Source organism: Daucus carota, chromosome 2 (genome assembly GCF_001625215.2).
Source record: "Daucus carota subsp. sativus chromosome 2, DH1 v3.0, whole genome shotgun sequence".
NCBI lineage: Eukaryota > Viridiplantae > Streptophyta > Magnoliopsida > Apiales > Apiaceae > Daucus > Daucus carota.
The window spans coordinates 53,317,558-53,335,581 of NC_030382.2; the positions used below are offsets into that span (position 1 = coordinate 53,317,558).

An 18,024-nucleotide genomic window follows, 5' to 3' on the forward strand; every position below is an offset into this window, starting at 1 on the left:
ATTGTTCAAATTTTATTTCATTCTTTCCAAATTTATTCACCCCAACCAAACACAATTTAAGTGTTGGCTGGCAATGACAAATGAGTCACAAGGAAATAAATGGAACTTATTTCTTTTGTTACTCATTGGTTGTCGGTTATTGCTGTCTAGTTCTTCTGGACAAACCATTCCCAGACCAGATTAAAAATCAGTAAGCATTTCATAGGTGAGATTGCCATTTAGCATATCCAGGAAATTCTTGAAAGACCAAAGTTTGACGTAACATTTTCAAGGATTGATCAAATATATCTTGTTGCATTACTACATTTATCAGGGTTCCGTTTTTATATGTAGTGGTAACTGGTAAGTGGTAAGGTATGCCAATATGCGTTTATTTTTTTACATCTCCATCATCATTCATCATGATGCAATAAGGTTTTTTTGGTTGTATGTAATGCAAATAAGTATGTTTGGAAGAGGTAACAGTGACATCCTTGGTTAACTCTGTAAGACTGTAACTATAAAAGTCTAGGTGCTGCCAAGTGCCAAGTCTAATGCATCCTTAAGCTGGCTTAATATCTTCACAGTATCAGTTATCATTCAGAGAAAGTAGTAATTAACGCCCTATTATGCAAGAGTTACCTATGACTATAGTGTGATACATTTACGGTGCATGAATTGTCAATCTCTAGGCCATGATTGCTTCATGGAATTATAAATGAACTAGGCAGTGAATGAAACTTGTTTATCGGTTCTATAATATTGCAAATGGTGGAGAGATTGTAGTTCTTCTAAACAAGCATATCAGTATTGTTTAAGTTTCCATTACCTGTCTGGTTTTTGTCAAAACATGTCTACATGTATTTCTTGCTATAAAGTCTCGATGCAAGTTATTCATTCATGAATCTGGCTATGTTTGGATTTCTTTATTTCTTACAGAATCTGCTGCCCGATCTAACACCATCTACTTCGAGAATTTAGGCTGGGGACTGTTATGATCTAGATATATTCAATGCTTTAACTATAGTATTTTATTATTGTATTGCAATGCTTTGAATTACACTTTTCATGTTGCCAGTACACTTAGTTTGCCTGAACTAAATCTCCTGTGATGTATTGTTTTCATTTGCATCTGAAATCTTACATCCTAGAATTTATCTAACTCGAAAACAATCGATGCTAAAGTTGAATAACTGGCAATATGACATGTAAAACAGCTCTTATCATCTACATATTGTCTGAAACTTGTGAGCTTGATGGCATCTCCAATATGAAAGAACATGAGCATGTCAAAGATTAGCAAACACAAAGTCCAAGTGAAGTTGGAGAAAGTGCGAAAGGTTGAAAGCAAGTGGGGAAAATATGTGGTGAAAACATGCTTCGTAGATAGCCAGCAAATAAGGCCCTGTATTGTTTCTGTGTCTCCCATGACCGACGAATCGATCTCTCACTCTTTGCCTCGATTCTGAATTCAAATCTTTCCATGTGAATCCTGAGTTGTTTCGTCATGTGGTTTTTCATTATTTTATATTTCTAAGTATGGATTTATGTGAATTTCCCCCCGATCTTCTGACATCCTGACTTCTAATGTTTTTTTGTGACAAAGGAGTGTGCAGTTATTTAAAATAACGTTTCTTACCTACAGTAGCTTCCAGACAGCGTAAAAACATACTGTATATTCTTGTTACCTAAAGGTAAGGGGCTGTTTGGCTAATATATAACGGTTTTTGGTGTGTCCATGAACACACACTAAGCACCAAAATTTATGAAATTGGAGGGTTTCTATTGGCTTACCTTCTTTAATAATGGTGGACCTCCTTGCAGTTACAACAACCACACCAATCAAAACCCTCCATTTTTATTAATGTTAGTGCTTAGCATGTGCCCATGGGCACACACTAGCCAAACCGAATATATAAAGGGTCCTGTTGCTGACAATTATTGTTAGACAACGTTTACACAACACATTGTGTCCGGCTGAGATAGAAGAATTTTTTTTTTAAGTATCCGCTGAAAATATCCGCGGACACGAGGTTTTTCAGCATGTTTTTACGCGGATACACAGGGTATTCGCTACAAAATAAGAGCAGAAGAGTTTCCCACTAGGTCTCTCCTTTTAAATTTATTGATCTACATGATTCTCATAATTAAACTAATTTTGTTTTGAATAAATAACAATTAATTTTATTTTATATTTTATGTTTAAAAATATTGTATGTTTAGAATTCTTTGTTTATATATTTTTAATAGTTAGTCGATTATTATTAAAATTATCAATATTACATATACATTCTTATGTTAGTATTTTATTATAGAATTTATTAAATTTATAATAAAATACTAACATAAGAATGTATATGTAATAATGATAATTTTAATAATAATCGACTAACTATTAAAAATATATAAACAAAGAATTTTAAACATACAATATTTCTAAACATACAATATAAAATAAAGTTAATTGTTATTTATTCAAAACAAAATTAGTTTAATTAGGAGAATAATCTAGATCCATAAATTTGAAAAGGAGAGTATAATTTTATTTTTACAGAGAAGGAGAGACCTAAGGTTTTGGTACAGACTGAGGATACATGGAAACTCTTTCTTCTGTGTGTGTCCGCGTAAAAACACGCGGAAAGACCTAGTGTCCGCATATATTTTCAACATATGTTTAAAAAAATTTCCTTTTATCCCCGCCGTTGGATCGATCACAGTATGTTGTGTAAAAATATCAGGAAACAGAACCCATATATAAAAATGTCTTGTGCTAAGTAAGAAAATTATTTACAAGCGAAAGTTATTTATGGATTACACCGAAAAATATTTGTCATAGATTTTATATTTGTCGAGTGTAGCATCGCTGGACTTGCCGCTAATTAATTATTATTTAGTGAAAAAAGTTGCAGATAAAATAAAGAAAGAAAAGTAGTGGCTGAAAAAGTGTGCGGCTCATGTTGCCACATAAGTACAACATAGTGGCTGCTATGCAGACAAAAGTAGAGCAGAATAACATCCCTTTTCCCAGGGAGTTTTCGTCATTCAGTATCTCATTTTATCATCTTTATGCATACAAACCAGACTCTGCAATCTAGTCAAGTCCCCTTCTTTATTTATACACCTCTTCCATCAGCTATATATTTATACATGCATATGTGATATGTGTAAGTTCAGTTCTTCACCTGTTCCACTCCACTACTTTTGCTCTTATGTTTATTATTTTGCTTTCTTGAATCAAAAAGCTATGTTAGATTTATTTTTTTTTTAAATTCACTAGGAGTATATCGTTGTATCATAGGTAAGGACCAAAAGAATCCTTTTACTTCTTATTCTTGAAGTGGGTGCTTTTGGATTTTTTATGTTGATGAGATTTAGTTAGATGAATTGTTTGTTTGATATGATTTGGTGATTTGGGTTCTTTTTATATGCAGCATGTCTACACTAACATTACTTGCAAGCTGCAAGGTTTATTCTTTAGAGTGGTGCTTTAAGTGATTAAAAAAAAGAGACCTTTTATGATGATGAATTTAGTAAAAGAATTTCTAGATGAGGCTACTTTACTGTGCTTTAGGCCTTTTAGGGTGGTTTAGAGGTTAGTGATTCAATATGATAGGAGGTTGCTCCCGTGTTTATGATATCTGTCTGAATGTTAAATTATTGGCGTGCAACTGAATGTTTATTTTAAACTGATTTATGCAGGAAAGCCTCTTGATGCATATGATAATTTAACCAAGATGATTTCGCAATTCAAAGGATGATCGCTTAGACTGAATATTAGTATATGTTTAGATGCAAAGGGTAGAAGTTTCATCCTATGTGGCAGCGGTGCACAAGCTAGGTGATTTAAAGATGGCATTGTCCCCTGAATTCAGATTGGATGGAAATAAGTCATTGATACAAATTCCTTTACTAACATCAGAATGGTGTTCAGAGAGTGAACCCCTCATTCCAGGTCTTCCTGATGATGTTGCTCTCAATTGTCTATTACGCCTACCAGTAGAACAACATACGACCTGCAGGGCTGTTTGTAGACAGTGGTATCGGTTGCTTGGTAGTAGGGAAAGATTCTTCACTTGTCGAAAAGAGCTTGGATTTCGTGATCCTTGGTTATATGTCTTGGCCTATCACAAATTTACCAAAAAGATTGAGTGGCAGGTTTTCGACCTTAAAGATTTCTCTTGGCACTCTATTTCTCCAATGCCTTGCAAGGAAAATATCTACCACCATGGCTTTGGATGTGTTTCTATTCCAGAGGAAAGTACTCTCTTTGTTTGTGGTGCTGTGATTTCTGATGCAACAAGCCCTCTCCATGTGGTCATGAAGTATGAAGTCCAAAAGAATCGCTGGACTGTAATGAAGAAGATGATTACTGCACGTTCATTTTTTGGTTGTGAGGTGATTGATGGAATGATCTATGTGGCTGGAGGAAACAGCAGCGATCTTTTTGAACTTAATTCTGCTGAAGTAATGGACACTCGTAAGGAGATTTGGCGCTGTATTGCAAATATGAAGACGAATATGGCAGCGTATGATACAGCAGTCCTCAACGGGAAGCTTCTTGTAACCGAAGGATGGTCCTGGCCCTTTTATGAGGTACCTAAAGGTCAAGTCTATGACCCAAGAACTGATAACTGGGAAAGTATGCCCGCTGGTCTGAGGGAAGGCTGGACTGGTTCGAGTGTAGTTGTTTACGGACACTTATTTGTTATTCCAGAACATGAAAGGATAAGACTTAAGGTCTATGAGGAAGATACCGATTGTTGGAAAGCTGTTGCAGGCCCTCCATTACCTGAGCAAATATGCAAACCTTTCTCCGTTAATTGCTTTGACTGCAGAATTTATGTTGTCGGTCGAGACTTTCACATTGCAGTTGGCCATATATTGGGAATGGACGCAGGGACTAATTCTGTCACGAGCTCTAGCTTTTCTGTACAATGGCAAGTAGTATATGCACCTACAGCCTTCTCTAATTGGATTCCATCTAATGCCCAAGTCCTCTTTGCTTAGACCTTGGATTCCAGTTCACAGGCGGTTTGGTGTTTGCCGGTTGCTGGTTATATTGTTTTAAAGGACTATTAAAGAGAACATATATATAGTCTTGCTGCTCCTGTAACAGGGTAAAATTTGCGTACAATACACCATCACTAGAACCACTCCGGTTCCTAGATCACTTGGAGGAAACTATACTAGATTACTAGGTATGTTTGGTCTGATTCGATTGTAAACAGTATCCAGAAAAAGAGGCGACTGCATAATAAAAAACATATAGTTTCTGATATCCTTGTGCTGTGTACTTTTCAAGTCTAGCATTTCTAATCCGCTTCCTTGTGTTTTTTCCCAGGGGCCCTTCAAGAACAAAATTACACAGTACTGAAGTGTATATATTCTAAACTTCTCGAGTGATATCTTGTCTCCGGGTTGTCTTGAACAATACTATTACATTAGCCGGTTACATGCATTGTAATTGATTAAAGCAATTACTACATTACACTATCATATTTATATTCAAATTCTTACTGTATTATATATTCATTTTTTATGTTTATCAGTGTAATTAAATCAGCAGGATTATTACTGGCAAAAAATAAATAAAAAATCAGCAGGATTATAACTGAGATGCAAAGAAACTTTTGGTTCATATATTTTGATTTTCATCATTTCGGCTGCAGACAGTGCAGTTAATTTTCACAAAGTAGAAATTGTGTTGGACTCTAGACACTTCCACAATCTATCACTGAAGTTCCTACAACGCAAAATAGAAGCGAGGACAAACATACGACGTCTCACAGGACCTCGAATGCTAGGGGTGGGGGATAAGAATCCCCAAGACCACAATAATTTTTTTTTGAAATGAGCAACAATTAGTAGCCCAGGCAAATAACTGCTACTAGTCTCCCCTTGCATGACACATGATTTTAGCAAATTCTAGCAATGAAGATCCCCATAGGCTGAACTGGTCTGACACATCACTGCAACAATGCAAAACAGCCATGATACCAGAAATCTTTGAAATTCCATACTTTTTGCATGCACATTGACCACAATCATTTCAGCAAAGCAGAACAGCACCTGATGCAAACGAGCAACTTGTCAAGCCCTTATGACCGATGGTAATCGGCGGTGCACAATGAGGTATTTTGGGTTTCTTTCGTACTACTTTTGCAAAAATTCCAAATTGTGATATTTTGGGCCTTCACCTCCCAAAGACGGGCAGTAAAATATGTCAGCTTTCTTAGCTTTCCTTACCGACATTAAGAACATAGCTAGAGTAGGATGCATGGACAGATTCAGCATAAAAATTGCACCAACATCCTAAATGAGCCATCCGACAACATAGCACACTCCGGAAAAGATCAATTCTTGTAAAGATGTACCATCTCATGTATACTTAATCGAAGTTAAAAACTGATCTCAAAATAAAATATAACCAAAAAAATGCCTTTATGGATACAGAGTACAACAGTGTTGAGAAAACTAAAGTACATGTAAAAGTGAAAATTCCTGTACAGGTCCGACTTTGGAGGATCTTTTCAAAGAGATAGGCATTCACGGCTCATGCCAGGTAATTGTATATTTGAGGATTGCTTTTGTCCCGCTCCAGGTACTCTCTGTCAATGAGGCTCTCAATCCTTTTCTTCAAATCAGATGGTTTTATCGGAAATTTAAGCTGTCACAAACATTAAAAAAAGTATTACAAGACATAAATCTCAATCTTTATTAAATGCTTAAAACTGGACTTCACAAAATATCAAAAGGATTATAACAGATGCGTTCATGTGTGTAGGGGGTGCGCGAGTTATTTAGGTTGTTGATAATATCGCATGCAGGTGTCAGATGTAGCTATTTTGGTTCATATTATTCTTTTGCAAGATGTCCTCTGAAGTCCATACAAAACTCAACCTGCCACTCTTCTGGAGTAGAAAAAAAGAAAAGAGACAAATTATTTACCTGCTGAAAGAGTTCAGTTATCAGCAAAGTATGACTTAACACCTTCCTTGTCTTCATTATCCGAACGATAGCAGCATCAACCTGCGAAGTGTTCTTATTAGCAATCAAGCAGTCATCGGAGTACAAGTTCTGCACATATATACCACTGTTTGGAATAAAATTAAGGATGACAATTTTATCCGACCCGATAGATACCCGATTTCGATTTTCCCGAATCCAGTTTTTTGGATCCCACTTTGGTTTTTTTGCAGACCCGAAAGAGTTTGGATCTTAAGTATACCGACCCGCTACCCAACCCGAAACCGGAAAATCGTCCCAAACCCGACCCAAATCCGAAACTCGAAAAAAATCCGAAAGCATATACATAAATATCATGAATTATTAAATAAATTGATATCTTACATAGTTTTATAACAATAATAAATGACTTATATATATCAAATAACTAAATCTAATGGTTATAACAAGCAAGTTGGATAATTATTGTTAATTAAAAGTAGAGTTAATTGCAATTGGCACTCCTTTGGTTTCAGCTTATTGCACCTAATAGTTTTGGAAAATACACTTTGCAACCCCAGACTTTTAACCACGCTACATTTAACACCCTTTCCGTTAATTTATGCCGTTACCGTTAACTTTTGCAGGGGCATTTTGGGAAATTTTATTAAATTTAATTAAAATCAAACCTTTATTTAAATTTTCTGACCATCTAAATGATATTTTTCAGAAAAACTTAAAGAACAAAAGTTGTAGAAAATAAAAAGATCTTCTTAGAACTATAACGTTCAAAATTTTCGTAATTATTTAAAAACGATTGTTCATTTTTACAAGATTGCTAATTTTTGAATTTTTTAAAAATAATTATAAAAAGAATTACGAAAATTTTGAACCTTATAGTTCTAAGAAGATCTTTTTATTCTCTACAACTTTCGTTTTTTAAGTTTTTCTGAAAAATATCGTTTAAATGGTCAGAATATTTAAATAAAGGTCTGATTTTAATTAAATATAATAACATTTCCCAAAATGCCAGTGCAAAAGTTAACGGTAACGGCAGAAATTAACGGAAAGGGTGTTAAATGTAGCGCGGTTAAAAGTCTGGGGCTGCAAAGTGTATTTTCCAAAACTATTAGATGCAATGTGCAATAAGCTGAAACCAAAGGGGTGCCAATAGCAATTAACTCTTAAAATTAATATATTTGACATTAATATTGAACTACATACATATACAGAGTAATGTTTTTATTAGTTAAACACACGAACGTCAAGAGTGAGTCGCACCGTGGACTCCATCAACCCTGTGTTAGCTACTACTTTTGTATTCTTAACATTAAAAATACAATAATATAGATTTATTCATTTCTAATTAATTGCTATTAAAGATCTGAATTAAACCCGAATCCGAACCGAAATCCGAAAAAACCCGACCAATCAGATTTGGATATTCATTTTCAGTATCTAGACCCGAACCCGAACCGAACCGAACCAAAACATAATGGATCAGATTTGAATCTTACGGAACCCGGCCCGTTGCCATCCCTAAATAAAATTGCTGAGGGCAAATGAAGAAAGTTGACCTGATATTGGCGGTCCTGAAACACTCTTTCAGTGGTGCTTGTGTTCTCTTCTACTGTTTCCTTCATCTGGATTGCATTTACCTGTACCCAAAAGAAAAACACAAAGATGTGAAACTTCACCGCAAGTAGCTTAACAGAATATTATAGTCCACTCATTGAGATTGAGGTCTCTTAAAGTGGTTTGAACAGCAGAAATAGCCTATAATATACAGGTAATTCTTGCATGCGTTCGTTAGATCGAGACACAGATATGATAAATTGTGTTCAGTAATGGATCTACTTCCATCACCTAGTCATATTTGTTATGCTAAAGATTAGACATCCATCCTAACCTTTATCCTATAGAGAGGAGCAGCAAACTGATCGTTGAATGAAAATGAATCATTATCATCCACTTCTCTCCCTTTTGGAAGCTGCAAAGACAATGATACACCATTGGAGGAAAACAATAAGACGATAACTTTAATTTGTTGTCATGAAATAGAAAGACGTTCCATTATGCTATGTACCTTTTGGAGAACTCTAACTTTTCCACAAGCAAGAGATTGTAGAGTTCTTCTAAGTTCCTTATCCTCAATGCTAGTTGCATCCTTGATATCTTGAAAGCTAAGCTTTTCGGCGTCATTAAATAACATCAAAACAACAGTCTGACACACAATCAGGATATCCCAAGTGTCAGGATATTTAATTAAGCACATGGTAGAGCAATATTCGCGTTAACGGAAATAATCTCAAAGCAAACAAAGACAAACCTGAAATAGAGAAACTGCCAGTTCCTTTCTACCTTTGGGAAACTCTGCTTTTAAGACACAGTGACCCAGTGAGTTTTGCCACATTAATCGCCTTCCACTATACTTGCTCAAGTAGAATTCCTTGAAAATGTCCTGTGACAATAAGAAAAAGAAATATGTCATGTAAGCATGAATCAGGAACCCAGATGGTAAAGCTTTATAAAACTTCGCTATTAAGCCAAACCTGGTAGACGTTGAGTTCATGTGGAAGCCGAACATCCATAGGAGGGTATGTTGGCCAGTACCTGCCAGCAGGCAAACATCATGAAATATAGAATTACTTCCACAAGCTACTTTTCCAATAATCAGAAATGAATGAGCAAAATAATGTCACAAACGATGAACCTACCCAGTTGTTAGAACATGAACACTCATCTCAATTCCAGATGGGAGCTTTGTCCTAGCTTGAGATGACTGCTTAAAAGATTCATTTATCTCCTTTGACAGTTCAATGTCCTGTGGAATTTTCATAGAAATCAGTAAACATACTACACTATTCTTCTTACCTCCCAATTTAAGCATCTTGTTCCTAATTTGAGCTTCTTACTTCCCTTTTTCTTTTTCTTTTTTGAAATAGCTTCTTACCTCTTATATATAAGGATGTATTACTGTTAAATAAAGCACAATTAACCATCAATACACCATAGTTCCAAGTTCCTATATATAAAGGCCGAGGCCCCTTTGTAACATGCAGCAAAGATTGTAATATATACATATATATACTTTTTTGCTCCATCCCGATTCTCTCACTATTGTTATTAACCATGTTAGAGCATCTCCAACCATGAAGAGCCCTTGGATAAAAACTTAGTTGGGCATATCAAAAATAAAAATATAGCCAATCTCTTCAAAAAACCACACTCCAACCATACCCACCCCTTGTCTATAATGATAGTCAACTTCCTATGGATGACTATATTTGTCGATCCACTACAGGCCTGTAAGAAATCTGTAGGAAGATTATACATCACTTATTACCATATTAAAGTGATACATACTCCCTCCGTCCCATCAGGTTCTTTACGTTACTTTTTGGCACGCATTTTAAGGCTCCTATAAAGTATACTTACATTATATATATATATTTTTTAAAAATATTGAAAAAAAGTTTGATATCTAAATTTTTATTCAGAAAAAAAATAATTTTAAAAAATATTATTGACCTATCCTTTATAAGAGCCTCAAAATGCGTGCAAACAGTGAACGTAAACTACCTGGTGGGACGGAGGGAGTATATTCTATTCAGAACAATCTAAAATATTAATAACATACTATAAATTATAGCCAACCAATATAGACAATACCATCGAAGCAAAATGTCTTGCATGTTCAGCAAATTTTACATAATGTCCTACAGGTCCAATCTAGCCAACCATTATAGCCAACCTCATTGGAGATGCTCTTATATTTATATTAATTATATATTCTCATATAAAAAGAGAACTATGTTATACTTCACAGTAAGTGCATATAAATCACCCATTAAGGTCGCAAACATTATTATAATATAAACACCCCCCTCATTGATGACAAACAAAGAAACAAGTAACATTAATTAATTATTATCTACAAAGGGTAATTACTTCTTCTATTGCGTTTTCTTTGCCATAGATTACACCTTCGGAAAACCCCAGAAGAGATTCTGTCCCGAAGGGGCATTAACATAATTATAGAAGGGCATCACTAAAAAATATAACCGCGTCATGTGAACTTGCACTCTTTCCCACACTTAATCCTGGATCTTAAAAAAATCATTGCTTGATCCCCATTAGCTGATTTTAGAAACTAAAGTTAATTGATTGAAAATTTGAACTCTCCTTGAGATTCAGTTAAAAAGAACAATTTAAGGTCATCAATCATACATTCATACCATGCGAAGACAAAACTGTAAGTACTTCTAAGTTGAATTATGTTACCATTAAGACTATTCTAGGATTAGGGTATTGAGTAGGGGGCAAGGTTTACCGTTCAATTTTGAGTATCAGTATAGGACTAGTTCAGGATCATAATAGATATAGTTGTAATCATTAAATTTTATTTCATTCCAGATATACAATGACATTTAGGAGTTAACCTATCCTCCTTGGTCAATAAACCCCTCATTTTTCCTCTTAAACCAACTCTTTTAACCTTTTCTAAGATGGCAAGACAACATAAACTCATAGAATAAAACCCTAATGGCCCCAAAACAAGTGGGCTAAAATATATCTAGACCCTACATATCACACTCACCCGCAGGTAAGTATCATGAGGTTAAAAGACTTTCCATACAATTATTTTTGTAAAATCTGAGAATACACTTTATACTTAGAAGTATGCCATTCAGAATCTATACTACAAAGTGATATTACCTCAGGTAAAATCCCTAAGGTCACCCTCAGGGCTAGTTTTCTCTAAGGTAATCAACTACTTTACAGAACACAGAATAATATCATTGCCATTGGTAAAAGATTCAGAGAAGCTGTCACATATGTTATGTACTTGTGTAATTCAATTTTCTATTTTTAAGTACATAACAAAGCTGCCATCAAAGATCGAGTTGGGTATACATGCCACATATTCAAAAATTAGCACTGGCTAAACAATTTCAAGGATATATATAGTGCAGTACTTTATGAACCTCTTAATATCTTATTATTTACAATATAAGGTGAACTTACCATATTTCAAGGACAAATATGTCCATCTCTTAGCATTTGCGTACGTGCATTTTGTAATAGAATAATTAAGGGCAGAAAATGCACTAAATAAGAGGGGTAGTAACATATGAATACTATATAAAGGATTTCCTTGAAAATTTAACAGGTCATAAACATGAGTACATATAAGACCATTTTACAGCACAATGTTGTGAGCATGTGTACGTTGCGGCAAGCATCAACCACTTTTAACTTCCTACTTCTGAAGTATATGCTCATGTTAAAAACTAATTTGCCCCTTGAAAGTATGCTAGTCAAGCAAATCCTAATCAACTTATACTAAAAAGATCACTAAGAACTGAAAAGAATGGTTAGAGATTAAGATACATGCCTTGAACATCCCTTCAAGTTTGTTCGTAAACTGACTGCCACACTCTGTCTTCAGCTGTAATAGTAATAAACCTCTCAAGTCAAAACCATGATTAAGATTTCTTTCAAGAAAGACCACTCCCAAATGAACACATTCTTTACCTTAGATATCATTGATTTTTCTGCATCAATGGAAGCACTCTTTCCTAATAGAAGCCTTTTAGCTAGGTCCTTCTTATAAAAAGCTTCAAATACATCTTTACCCTAAACCACAAAAACAAATTAGAGGAATCAATGCATGTATGTGAAATCTAGGCCCACGTAGTATCAGAATTAATATCACTAGTCTTTTGAATACGTCCTACCTGTATGAATCTGAACAGAACCAATACTTTATCGAGCATTCCTTCCAATTCTTCCTCTGATGTACCTTTATTTCCGGCACGGAGTTTCTCGTCCAAGAACTTAGCAATCAATTCAGCAGGACGGTTCTGGTGTAAAGCAAAAAAGCTTTATTACTTTTGGGGGTCAACGATTAGAAAATTTAAGCTTGATCAATATAGAAGTAGTGACAAGTGCTTAATCTATATATAAACCAACTTGGACTTGATAATAAATTGGACTCGGTAACAAACTATAATCAACTTGTACTTTGTAAAATGTAAGCAAACATGAAACCATAGATTCATAGATGATCATGTTATTCATATCCACAAGGGAGGTACTATGACCGATGTTAGGGCCTGATGCCTGTATGCATATGTAGTATATAAACATCAAGTAAAAAGAGATATGAATTACCTGTAAAGTCAAAATACTTGTACAATATCGGATAAAATGTTAAAAGGGAGACATAATACCTGGCGAAGATTAATGAGATGCTCAAATGCATCCTTGACTGTGTTGCAAAAAGCTTCATTCTTAGAAAAGCTATCTTCCAATATTGTATCAAGAGATGCCTTAAATTCTAAAAGGCAAGATACCATATCTTTGTCCTTCTCTTCATCCATAACAATTCCTTGTCCAGTCTTTCTGATATATGAGTTAAGTGCATGCCTAAGTGATTCAAGGGCATCAACTCTGCAGAAAAGAACGTACATTCTTTGAAGGTCCTCAATGCGACTGCCGTCCATCAGCATAGTGAAACCCTGGAGCCATCAGAGAAACCGGATAAAACACATTGTGTGCAACTTTCCAAAATCAGAAAATAAAAATAGCAACAAGTCGAAATAATTAACAAATCCGCACCTTATCAAGAATTGCAGAAATATGGCGCTCAAGAAGTTGTCGTTCTGCGGTTGCTACAAGGGGCTTTCTTGTACCAATATCCAAGTAAAGTACACATCTGTCATGTTCCTCATGCAACCTTATCTACAACAACGGACATTCTTAAAATTAGTATACAGTCAAAACTTACTTGATGTAGACCTAGGGATGCATGTTCCAAAAGCTTCAGCTACTTTTCACATATTAATTGCACATAAAAGAGAACAATAAACCAGAGTGTCAGACAACCACTAAAAAGAGGTGGCATCAATATAGATACACACCTCCACATGTTTCAGGTAGTCAGGAACATCAGCCTGCTGCATGTATTTTGCTCCTTCAGCAGCATAGAACTCGGAAGTGCCTTCAAGGAATGGTTTCTCAAAGCTTTCTGAATAAATTCCTAATGCAGTGAACATCTTTAAAAGATGATTAAGGAGAGTCCTATCAACTGCTTCACCTCGTCTGAAACACCACAAGTTGGAAAAATTAATATTATAATATAGAAGAGATAAGAAGGCCAATCTAGGTGTCCTTTTCAAAGCGGATGTTCAGCCAATTTTTCAATTTTAAATCAGAGCTTTCTCTTATACTTGATAACTTTGTTTACCTCGCAGCGATAACTTGAATAAACATGGACTGATTTGTTAAAAAAAAAATAAAAAATCCACAAATGGTATCTCCCTCGCTCCATTTTCCGGAAGTTAAGAGTTCGAACCTTGTCAAAAACAAGGTGGGTACATGCGTGTTCTCAATTATTAAAAAAAAAACGCCCAAGGAGTGGAAATTATTTACTTTTTTTAAGCTCTACACCAAGTTAAATGAATGTGCATCAAAAGAGGGTAGCTAATTCAGATTTCTATACAGCAGTTGAAATCCAATGGCAACATCCAAATACTAAGATTGTCGGCAATAGCACTGCATGAGCTTGAGTAAGGAGTATATACCACCACACAGATGTGCACCATACAAAAATCATAGTGCAGTTATGTCCAATTCGTAATGGCATCACAAAAACCTCTTATATGATATTTGATAGTAAACACAAAAACATTTAATCTGTTAAAGTACTTCTACTTTTAGGAATTTCACCAAAATCGCCAACTTAAATGCTGCTTAAAACAGATCATCAATGAATAGTTTCACTACTCATCTCTTTTACACTCCATAAATAAGCTAGTTTTTAAAACTAGCGCGTTTGATTAAAAGTGCATACATCTTTCCTTTTTCTTTATTTTTAAAGGAAGGGTGGGTGAAAAAATGAATAATAGCATATTATCTGTGCACTAAAAGTTGCGGACTTTAAAACTAGTTGAGGCTGCTTAAATGAATAGTTTCACTAGTCATCTCTATTACACTCCATAAATAAGCTAGTTTTTAAAACTAGCGCGTTTGATTAACAATGCATGCATCTTTCCTTTTTCTTTTAATTCTAAACAAAGGGTGGCTGAGACAATGAATAATAACATAATATCTGTGCACTGAAAGTTGAGGAACTTTACCTCTCGCTTTCGATCATTTTAAGAAGACCAAATACAGTTTTATGTTCAACTTCTGAAGCTAGGGCAAGATGTTTGCGAAACAGCTGCAAACCCATGTCCCACAATGAACGCACATTTGGAGTCTGCTTCACATAAGTGCGATCAAGATACAATGCTATGCCTCGGATCATCAACATCTGATCACAGAAATCTTGCCAGCACTTTTCAACAAGTGATAAGAAAACCACAAGATCTTCACTCTGTCCAACTAATGATTGTAAAGCAGCAGAGATGTGTGTCTCACATTCTTTTTCAATTCGCTGATAAACGCTTCCCCCCATTTTGTGCAGGCAAAGGTCATTGACAGCCTGAAAACCAAATAGCCAGTTAATTCACAATAAAAATCTAATATTAGAAAACAATTTATACGTTTAATTAGATTGAACCTGATAGAGCTTCTCCAAATCACATGGATCTGGTTGCTTTAAGAAAATGGCGGTAATTGCGGACTTCAATGTTTCCCATGTAGTCTCCTCAAAGTTTGTAGGTATCGTCGGTTTAGCTTCAAAAAAACACAATCAAGAGAAACGTGAAACCAACAATTTCAGATAGTATATGAAAGACGGAAAAGTCATTTCCCTTTTTAGTTGTATGCGTACATGCAGTAGCCAAGTAAAAGGTTTAACTCAGTTTCAATTTTTTTTTCTGTCTGTCATAAAAATAACACTTGGGTGATAACCACAGTCAAGTCATAACTCACCACCATTGATGCCTTCACATCAATTTCTTAAACCAGAAAGCCATACATAAAAAGGAAAAATATTTTTACTACAATGTCAGACGTATCCTACACTATTATGGATTTTGGTACCTATATAAGCTGAAGGGGTGAAATTTTGAACCACACTGGCTTGCTAACAGACAACACGATTTCAAAATATGACAAAAGCAATTTCTATTTCTTTAGCGGAAACTATTCTCATTAATTTTTCCGTAAACAAAATTACTAACCCTGTTATTTACTAATTGCTAGTGTTTCTCCAACTAACTACAAACAAAATTACTAACCCTGTTATTTACTAATTGCTAGTGTTTCTCCAACTAACTACAATGTTATATTTAATAAACATCTTCACTTTCGGTTCTTTAGTAATAACCCCCACTACCCACATCTGCGCTTAGTTCAGTTACTTAAATTAGTCACCCGGGGGAAACTGCAATTGGGCAAGAAAAATAAACAAACTAAATGAACAAAATTAATAAAAAAATTCTTCAAATCATCAAAAGCGACACATTGTGCACATCTTATCTCCAATAAACTGACTTCCAGGTAGTAGCATTAATACGTGAGACCACTTGATTAAATCCAGTAAAAAAAGCAATACTAATTCACTAGGGTTTCCCCAGGTAACAGCTTCACACTGAAACACAATTACTTTTAAAACATTTCATTTCTGGCTGAAAACTACACTCATTGCTGCGTAGACTCACCGGAATTACATCTCGAAATACACGAGAACATTCCCTTTATAAAACTAAAATAGTATATAGTACCCCCCCCCCCCCCCCCCTTCTCACTCCCACTCATTTACGCATTTCAAAATTAAACCCTAACTATCAATATCAGTACATCCTAATATCCAATACAAGTATTAGGCATCCAGTTACGACTTCAATTACACTTCATTTCATTTCCCCAAACCCTAGAAACAAACAATCAAACACTAAAACGAACAAAACCACAAATCAACAATTAAATCACCAAAAACCACAAATCTCAACCCTAAAAACCACAAAACCACAAAAATAAATCGCAAAGCCACAGAACAAACACCTTTATTAAGCTTAATAACAAACTTCTTCGCCGGCTGAGGCGGCGTCGCCTTCTTCCTCGCCAAATTAGACGTAATCCCCCCGGCCGAAGCTCTAATAACCGACGGAGAAGGATCATTAGGATTAGGATCGTCGATCATAGCGTCGTTGTCATCGAATCGAACGTGGCCGTTCTTGTTGGAATCGAGCGAACAAGCGACGGCCTGAGACTTAGCTTTCTTCATCGGAGAAAAATACGGCGCTTCGCCGGCGGCGAGATTGGAAGACGAAGAAGAAGAGGAGCGTTTGTTAGAGTTGGTGGAGGAGCTGCTGCTGCTGTGTGGGTTAGACATATAGATATACGACTGTGTATGTATAGCTTTGCCTTTTATATCCTAATCACCACCCGACCTCATTCGTTGTATCTATTGTGTTCGTAAACAAATTAAAATATCGAAAATATCGATGAAAAATTAGGAAACCAGGACTTAATTACTGTAAATTATAACTAGCGAGATCTCGTTTTTGTTATTAAATGGATAAAATAGATGTATGTTACTTTTCGACCTGCATTTCAAGACACCCATAAAGTATATTTATATTATATATTTTTTTTAAAAATCCTGAAAAAAGTTTGAAGTTTAGACTTTTATTAAAAAATTAAAAAATTAAAAATACGTTATAGAACTATACTTTATGGGAAACTCAATATGCGTGCAAAAAGCTTCCTGGCGGGACGAAGGAAGTACTTTTTTTCGTTCGGAATAATTCTCATACTTCATTGTTAAAAATTTAAGAATTATAAATTGATTATTACTAATTATATATTGGGTTGATTTTGTAAGTTCTTAATACAAATTTTATTAATAAATAAACCTTACATTTCAATTAATATATGTATATTTAAAATATTTTTAGGTTGTTTTGAAAAATATGAAATGAATTTATATTTAACTTTGATTTCTAATTAAGGTTGTATCCCCCTGCCCCATTTATTTTTATACATTTTTTTCCCACTTTTCGACACGCATTTCAATACTCTTATAAAATATAGTTCTGTAACTTATTTCTATACGTTTTTTTTCAACTTTTCGACACGCATTTCAATACTCTTATAAAATATAGTTCTGTAACTTATTTTGAGATTTTTCATTCTGAATAAAAA

General features: G+C 34.9%; 2 protein-coding genes across 3 annotated transcripts; one reads left to right on the plus strand and one right to left on the minus strand.

Moving 5' to 3' along the window:
• The first annotated feature begins 2,991 nt into the window (after positions 1 to 2,991).
• Positions 2,992 to 5,522, plus strand: LOC108208988 (F-box/kelch-repeat protein At1g30090-like). 2 transcript variants are annotated; one of them, XR_010289223.1, is made up of 3 exons: positions 2,992 to 3,143; positions 3,679 to 5,177; positions 5,321 to 5,522. XR_010289223.1 is itself a non-coding variant. In XM_064088182.1 (2 exons), the coding sequence occupies exon 2, from the start codon at positions 3,769 to 3,771 to the stop codon at positions 4,984 to 4,986; it is 1,218 nt and encodes a 405-aa protein (XP_063944252.1). In that variant the 5' UTR covers positions 3,411 to 3,571; positions 3,679 to 3,768; the 3' UTR covers positions 4,987 to 5,257. The 2 variants fall into 2 exon arrangements, 1 of the variants encoding a protein (XP_063944252.1); XM_064088182.1 differs by lacking the exons at positions 2,992 to 3,143; positions 5,321 to 5,522 and adding an exon at positions 3,411 to 3,571 and having other exon boundaries at positions 3,679 to 5,257.
• A 799-nt stretch (positions 5,523 to 6,321) lies between these two features.
• On the minus strand, positions 6,322 to 17,286 carry LOC108208987 (cullin-4). Its single transcript, XM_017379652.2, has 17 exons — positions 16,882 to 17,286; positions 15,494 to 15,609; positions 15,069 to 15,415; positions 13,851 to 14,031; positions 13,549 to 13,671; positions 13,161 to 13,448; positions 12,666 to 12,791; positions 12,463 to 12,564; positions 12,323 to 12,376; positions 9,642 to 9,748; positions 9,477 to 9,537; positions 9,254 to 9,385; positions 9,011 to 9,148; positions 8,834 to 8,914; positions 8,502 to 8,582; positions 6,928 to 7,008; positions 6,322 to 6,646 (listed from the first exon to the last, which is right to left on the minus strand). The coding sequence occupies exons 1-17, from the start codon at positions 17,210 to 17,212 to the stop codon at positions 6,533 to 6,535; spliced, it is 2,463 nt and encodes an 820-aa protein (XP_017235141.1). The 5' UTR covers positions 17,213 to 17,286; the 3' UTR covers positions 6,322 to 6,532.
• Between the last annotated feature and the right edge of the window lie 738 nt (positions 17,287 to 18,024).